This window comes from Salvelinus sp. IW2-2015, unplaced genomic scaffold (assembly GCF_002910315.2).
Source record: "Salvelinus sp. IW2-2015 unplaced genomic scaffold, ASM291031v2 Un_scaffold1436, whole genome shotgun sequence".
NCBI classification, from domain to species: domain Eukaryota; kingdom Metazoa; phylum Chordata; class Actinopteri; order Salmoniformes; family Salmonidae; genus Salvelinus; species Salvelinus sp. IW2-2015.
In genome coordinates, this window is record NW_019942906.1 from 194,936 (window position 1) to 203,242 (window position 8,307).

Here is an 8,307-nt window from a genome sequence, read left to right on the forward strand (position 1 = left end):
GGAGATCTACCTGATGGAAACCCCTGGGCTAGAAGGAGATCTACCTGTTGGAAACCCCTGGGCTAGAGGGAGATCTACCTGATGGAAACCCCTGGGCTAGAGGGAGATCTACCGTGGGTTAGTCCCCCTGGGCTAGAGGGAGATCTACCTGATGGAAACCCCTGGTCTGAGGGAGATCTACCTGTGGGTAGTCCCCTGGGCTAGAGGGAGATCTACCTGTTGGAAACCCCTGGCTAGAGGGAGATCTACCTGATGGAACCCCTGGTCTAGAGGGAGATCTACCTGATGAAAACCCCTGGTCTAGGGGAGATCTACCTGTTGGAAACCCTGGGCTAGAGGGGACTTACCTGTTGGAAACCCCTGGACTAGAGGGAGATCCTACCTGATGGAAACCCCTGGTCTAGAGGGAGATCTACCTGATGGAAACCCCTGGCTAGAAGGAGATCTACCTGATGGAATCCCCTGGCTAGAAGGAGATCTACTGATGGAAACCCCTGGGCTAGAAGGAGATCTACCTGATGGAAAACCCCTGGGCTAGAAGGAGATCTACCTGTTGAAACCCCTGGGCTAGAAGGAGATCTACCTGTTGGAAACCCCTGGGATAGAGGGAGATATACCTGTTGGAAACCCCTGGGCTAGAAGGAGATCTCCCTGTTGGAAACCCCTGGGCTAGAAGGAGATCTCCCTGTTGGAAACCCCTGGCTAGAAGCAGATGTACCTGATGGAAACCCCTGGGCTAGAGGGAGATCTACCTGATGGAAACCCCTGGGCTAGAAGGAGATCTACCTGATGGCACCCTGGGCTAGAAGGAGATCTACCTGATGGAAACCCTGGCTAGAAGGAGATCTACCCGTTGGAAACCCTGGGCTAGAGGGAGATCTACCTGTTGGAAACCCCTGGGCTAGAGGGAGATCTACCTGTGGAAACCCCGGGCTAAGGAGATCTACCTGATGGAAACCCTGGCGAGAAGGAGATCTACCTGATGGAAACCCCTGGGCTACAAGGAGATCTACCTGTTGGAAACTGGGCTAGAAGGAGATCTCCCTGTTGAAACCCCTGGGCTAGAAGGAGATCTCCCTGTTGGAAACCCCTGGGCTAGAAGCAGATGTACCTGATGGAAACCCCTGGGCTAGAGGGAGATCTACCTGTTGGAAACCCCTGGTCTAGAAGGAGATCTCCCTGTTGGAACCCCTGGGCTAGAAGGAGATCTCCTGTTGAAACCCCTGGGCTAGAGGAGATCTACCTGATGGAAACCCCTGGGCTAGAAGGAGATCTACCTGTTGGAAAACCCTGGCTAGAGGGAAGATCTACCTGATGAAACCCCTGGGCTAGAGGGAGATCTACCTGATGGAAACCCCTGGGCTAGAGGGAGATCTACCTGATGGAAACCCCTGGGCTAGAGGGAGATCTACCTGATGGAAACCCCTGGGCTAGAAGGAGATCTACCTGTTGGAAACCCATGGGCTAGAAGGAGTTTACACCATAGTTCTTATGTCAGTAATTTATATTCAAATCAGAGAAAGATAGTGAACAAGTGCACACTTTGGGGGGGGAAGGATAGATAATTGGGACAGGCCATACTGTCAATGGACACTCACTTGAGTTTGGGTTCGCGGCCCTCGCTGGTGTACTGCCAGCAGATGAGGCCAATGAGGTCGTGGACCCGAGCGTTGGCGATGGTCACCACCATCATGGGATGCAGTTTCTCCTGTGCAGACTGCATCGAGAGGTAGACGTCAATTTTTTTGGTTGCGGTTGTACCTACGTGGCCCTGCAGGAAAGAAGGGGGGGAATACAGGTACATAAAACGTCATATTCACTTATTGGTCAAATTCTAGCTGAGGATATGTCTGCCTAACTGAAAATAAGTATATAACTGCCATTTAAATGCATGCAAAATGCTGATGTTAAATCTCAGTTTCAAATTGTTGGCCTTGATAATGAAAAGATTCCCCTGACATGAATGCACTGTGGACCAATAAGTTACTCTAAATAATTGCTGGTGGTAAGGTCCTCCAGCCTTTCTTTGGCAGACTACTTTCATTGAATACATTATAGTTGTTTGTGGCTTTTTTTTTTTTTTTTTTAAAGACGCAATATAATTTACATTTGTCCTCGTATCAGGAACACAGGGTACATTATAATTCAGCCTCTGTGTGTTTATCGCTCCAAGGGGCTTGATACATGACGTTCTTTAAGTGTCAGGCTAATTTATCTGGCAGAAGATCAGCATAGAAGATATCACCATAAACATACAGGTGGACATACTGAAGGTGGATTTCTACACAGAACACTAACAAAATAGTGGTAAGCCTGCTGCTTAGTTAAAGCCCAGACCAAGCCKCCGCTGAAAATGTCTATATGATATGATTGGGTAGACTAGCTGAGATAAAGATCAAGAATCCCATATATGCATGTCTGTTAATTCATACGTTTAAGCTCATCTCTTCGGGCAGCCAAGACAAGCCACTAATTAGAATGCATACACAGTATAGTGTCCCTCCCATGCCTAGGAATGAGCCGGTTGAACACAATAGCAGAAAGTGTGACATCATAGGGAGTTAGAGCAAGAAAAGGAAGACAATAGTTAGATCAATTTAATTCAAAAGGAAAATAGCACCCCAGTGCTTGCATGAAATGATGCACAATGACAAATCTACAAGGTAAAACCGTAAGCTGTCAGAAAATGAAAGAGGAGGCTATTTGCGATGCTGAAAACAGGTAGAACTTTGAGGGCCAAGGTGTGAGGAGGACCCAGGGCTGAATTTAATACGCGGTGGCAGCACGGTTCAATAAGCTGAGGCCTGGAAATTAATTTGACCCCAGGAGATTTTTGCCAAGWGTCTGAAGAGGAACAGACAACAAATACAGAGATCTCTTCTAGCAGTTTCTCACTGGATTTTTCCCATCTGAGGAAATGCTTATAACATTTGATCAACCAGTATTTTAAACTGTCCACATTAGTTGACCTACTACCTGTATATCTATATGTGTATCAACTTGTGTATCTATGTTTTGTAAAGGATTAAGCACAATAAAAATGTCAACCTCAACGAGCTACATACAGTTCCTACTATGAGTTACTAGTCCTACTGAAAAGTGATACTGTTGAAATCTGATTTTTGCACAAACGGATCAGACGGTAGGTTTTATACCATTTATTTATCATTTCCACATGCAATCAGAAAGGGAAATCGAGAACAAGTTCTCATTTCCAAATGGTACTTCATTAAATCGGAGCCAGAAATCAGTTCTGCTGGAACAATACATTAGGAGGGAAATAGGACGTAATACATTACTGTATTTGGAGAGAAAAAACAACCTCCCTTCAGTGCCAAGCTGCATTCAATAAATTCCACAATTTATTTATTAAATTACTAAAATTATTTTTTGGGGTAAAGGCCTTTCATTAGCTCCTCCACATAATGGGTTTTATGCACGCATCGTGCTTCCCGTTGACAGCGGCAATTTCTTAAATGACGCATTTATAGTTTTTTAATCATGCCAGAAAGCCCGAGTTGCAGGCACTTTTCTACTGACCCGCGAATAATGATGCATCAAGCGTTTCGACTGACTGGAAGTGCCAAATTATAGAGTCATTTGGACCAAAAACGTAATTTTTCCCATCAAAGGGCCCAGATGTTTTCAGAGGCTCCAGTGGTCACGGGGCAGCTGAGAGAGGAGCGAGTGGCGGCGTCATCGGCATGGTGATCATCACAACCACGCCGCCAGGCTCCATCTCTGCTCCGCGCTCAGGCCCGTGTTTTCTCCTGACCCTGCATTTGATAAAGGACTTCATTACACAACAAAAGAAAAGCATAAAAGATAAGCAGTCTAGCCTGGAGTCCATCCTCTTGTCTTTACTAAGGAGGAAGAATTCAATATCTACTGGCATATTTCAACTCTGGGGGAAAACATAGCAGCACTAAACTTTGAAAGGGAACTAAAATATAATTTCAGGTGGAATAAATAAATGTTGACATCAGATTTTCTGTCCACAAAATGGTGCTGTGCACTTACCTTAATTAAATACAAAACAAGACACTGCGTATGCTCTCGAGGTTCAAGACATATTTCCTAGGTGTACCAGACCACAATTCTGTCAGTTGCTAAGTAAAAGCCATTCTATTGTCACAACAATTACATTATACAATTGCCCTCTAACTGTGATGTATTACACAGAGAGGGGCGATAAGTTTAACCTCCATGGGTCTATCAATTTAATCTCATGGGTTTTAGTATGGCATACAGTGCTTCAGAAAGTATTCGTACCCAATGTATTCGTACCCAATGTTCCCTCTAAACTGCATAGCCCCGAGACTGCAGCGCAGCTCCCCCAGGTCTGCAGCGCAGCGCCCCCAGGTCTGCAGCGCAGCTCCCCCAGGTCTGCAGCGCAGCGCCCCCAGGTCTGCTGCGCATTACAAATATCACAAGGAGAGAAGGATGAGATTGAAATTCACTCAACTTTCTAGAGTTTTCCCTCTTAGTTGACACTATCAACGTTTCCCTTTAGTGTGGCAATTGCGATCGAATATCAATATTCAATATTTGCCACTTTCAACGCAACATACAGAAACAAAACGAACTATGCAAGACTTAGTATGCAAAACTATGCAAGATATTTTTTGTTATAGGCAGAATGCATCGGAGTATGACTCAGCACGTACACTACCGTTCAAAAGTTTGGGGTCACTGAGAAATGTCCTTATTTTTGAAAGAAAAGCAAAAAAAAAWTGAAATACAGTGAAGACATTGTTAATGTTGTAAATTACTTTTGATGCTGGAAACGGCAGATTTTCTATGGAATATCTACAGAGGCCCATTATCAGCAACCATCACTCCTGTGTTCCAATGGCATGTTGTGTTTGCCAATCCAAGTTTATCATTTTAAAATGCTAATTGATCATTAGAAACCCCTTTTGCAATTATATTAGCACAGATGAAAACTGTACCTGCAAAACACCAGTCTCAACGTCAACAGTGAAGAGGCGACTCCGGGATGCTGGCCTTCTAGGCAGAGTTCCTCTGTCCAGTGTCTGTGTTCTTTTACCCATCTTAATTATTTTTTTATTGGCCAGTCTGAGATGTCTTTTTCTTTGCAACTCTGCCAAGAAGGCCAGCATCCCGGAGTCGCCTCTTCACTGTTGATGTTGAGACTGGTGTTTTGCGGGTACTATTTAATGAAGCTGCCAGTTGAGGACTTGTGAGGCGTCCGTTTCTCAAACTAGACATTCAAATGTATTTGTCCTCTTGCTCAGTTGTGCACCGGGGCCTCCCACTCCTCTTTCTATTCTGGTTARAGACAGTTTGCGCTGTTCTGAGAAGGGAGTAGTACACAGCGTTGTAAGAGATCTTCAGTTTCTTAGCAATTTCTCGCATGGAATAGCCTTCATTTCTCACAACAAGAATAGACTGATGAGTTTCAGAAGAAAGGTCTTTGTTTCTGGCCATTTTGAGCCTGTAATCGAACCCACAAATGCTGATGCTCCAGATACTCAACTAGTCCAAAGAAGGGCACTTTAATTGCTTCTTTAATCAGAACCACCGTTTCCAGCTGTGCTAACATAATTGCAAAACGGTTTTCCAATGATCAATTATCCTTTTAAAATTATAAACTTGGATTAGCTAACACAACGTGCCATTGGAACACAAGAGTGATGGTTGCTGATAATGTAGATATTCCATAAACAAATCAACCATTTCCAGCTACAATAGTAATTTACAACATTAACAATGTCTACGCTGTATTTCTGATCAATTTGATGTTATTTTAATGGACAAAATAAATATTTCAAAAACAAGGACATTTCTAAGTGACCCCAAACTTTTGAACGGTAGTGTATGTGAGAATGCTGTTCATTGACTACAGCTCAGCGTTCAACACCATAGTGCCCACAAAGCTCATCACTAAGCTAAGGACCCTGGGACTAAATACCTCCCTCTGCAACTGGATCCTGGACTTCCTGACGGGCAGCCCACATGTGGTAAGGGTAGGCAACAACACATCTGCCACACTGATCCTCAACATGGGGGCCCCTCAGGGGTGCGTGCTTAGTCACCTCCTGTACTTCCTGCTCACCCACGACTGCATGGCCAAGCACGACTCCAACACCATCATTAAGTTTGCTGACGACACAACAGTGGTAGGCCTGGTCACCGACAACGATGAGACAGCCTATAGGGAGGAGGTCAGAGACCTGGCAGTGTGATGGCAGGACAACGACCTCTGTGAGCAAGACAAAGGAGCTGATCGACGGGGATGTAGTGGAGCGGGTCGAGAGTTTCAAGTTCCTTGGTGTCTACATCACCAACAAACTATCATGGTCCACACACCAAGACAGCCGTGAAGAGGGCACGACAACACCTTTTCCCCCTCAGGAGACTGAAAAGATTTGGCATGGGTCCCCAGATCCTCCAAAAGTTCTACAGTTGCACCATCGAGAGCATCCTGACAGGTTGCATCACTGCCTGCTATGGCAACTGCTCGGCATCCGACCGTAAGGCGCTACAGAGGGTAGAACTCACGGCCCAGTACATCACTGGGGCCATAAAAAGACTCCAAGGAGAGGAGATTTTTTTGGTTGAGATTTGCATCACTTGGAAATGAACCCAGATGTTTTGTTGTGGAGCATATCGATTGGATGAGTCCACTCGTTGATTGGATGAGTGGTTGTGATATGATATGAGTGGCTATACCTGGCATGCACTGTAAACTGTTTGTTCTCAATGCCCAGTTGTTAAACTTCAAGGTACTGTGTTGACTGATTAAAGCAGACACTTACCACTAAGGCTGTCTATACGCTATACAACTAGACTATTTTTGGCCAGTGTGCAGGTTCAAAACACATACAAATGGATTGGGGGCCTGACTTCATTTTGTTACGTTAGCCTGACTTCATTTTGTTACGTTAGCCTGACTTCATTTTGTTACGTTAGCCTGACTTCATTTTGTTACGTTAGCCTGACTTCATTTTGTTACGTTAGCCCGACTCCACGCTGTTACGTTAGCCCGACTTCATTTTGTTATGTTAGCCCGACTTCATTTTGTTACCTTAGCCCGACTCCATTTTGTTACGTTAGCCCGACTTCATTTTGTTACGTTAGCCCGACTCCATTTTGTTACGTTGCCCGACTTCATTTGTTACGTTAGCCCGACTCCATTTTGTTACGTTAGCCCGACTCCATGCTGTTACGTTAGCCCGACTCCATTTTGTTACGTTAGCCCGACTTCATTGTGTTACGTTAGCCCGACTTCATTGTGTTACGTTAGCCCGACTCCATTTTGTTACGTTAGCCCGACTTCATTTTGTTACGTTAGCCCGACTCCATTTTGTTACGTTAGCCCGACTCCATGCTGTTACGTTAGCCCCGACTCCATGCTGTTACGTTAGCCCGACTCCATGCTGTTACGTTAGCCCGACTCCATGCTGTTACGTATAGCCCGCGCCATGCTGTTACGTTAGCCCGACGCCATGCTGTTACGTTAGCCCGACGCCATGCTGTTACGTTAGCCCGACTCCATGCTGTTACGTTAGCCCGACTCATGCTGTACGTTAGCCCGACTCCATGCTGTTACGTTAGCCCGACTCCATGCTGTTACGTTAGCCCGACTCCATGCTGTTACGTTAGCCCGACTCCATGCTGTTACGTTAGCCCGACGCCATGCTGTTACGTTAGCCCGACGCCATGCTGTTACGTTAGCCCGACTCCATGCTGTTACGTTAGCCCGACGCCATGCTGTTACGTTAGCCCGACGTCATGCTGTTACGTTAGCCCGACGCCATGCTGTTACGTTAGCCCGACGTCATGCTGTTACGTTAGCCTGACTTCAATTAAAATTTTATTTCTCACGTGCCAAATACAACAGGTATATACAACAGGTACGAATACAACCTTACCGTGAAATGCTTCCTTACAAGCCCTTAACCAACAATGCAATCAAAAAATGGAGTTAAAATATTTACTAAATAAACTAAAGTAAAACATTTAATAAAAAGTAACTCAATAAAATAACAATGAGGCTATATACAGGGGGTACCGAGTCAATGTGCAGGTGAATAGGTTAGTCGAGGTAATTTGTACATGTAGGTAAGGGGTAAGGAACTATCATAGATAATAAACAGCGAGTAGCAGCAGTGTAAAAACAAAGGGGGGGGGTTAATAGTCGGTGTAGCCATTTGATTAATTGTTCAGCAGTCTTATGGCTTGGGGTTAGAAGCTGTTAAGGAGCCTTTTGGTCCTAGACGTGGCGCTCCGGTACAGCTTGTTGAGGGTAGCAGAGAGACAGTCTATGACTTGGGTGCACAG

General features: G+C 45.2%; 1 protein-coding gene across 1 annotated transcript in view; it reads right to left on the reverse strand.

Moving 5' to 3' along the window:
* The window catches only part of mapkap1 (MAPK associated protein 1), a 152,153-nt gene that overhangs the window by 123,227 nt on the left and 20,619 nt on the right, over positions 1 to 8,307 (reverse strand). The window contains 1 exon segment of the mRNA XM_070439145.1: positions 1,599 to 1,771. Within this exon segment, the coding sequence (XP_070295246.1) occupies positions 1,599 to 1,771 (173 nt within the window).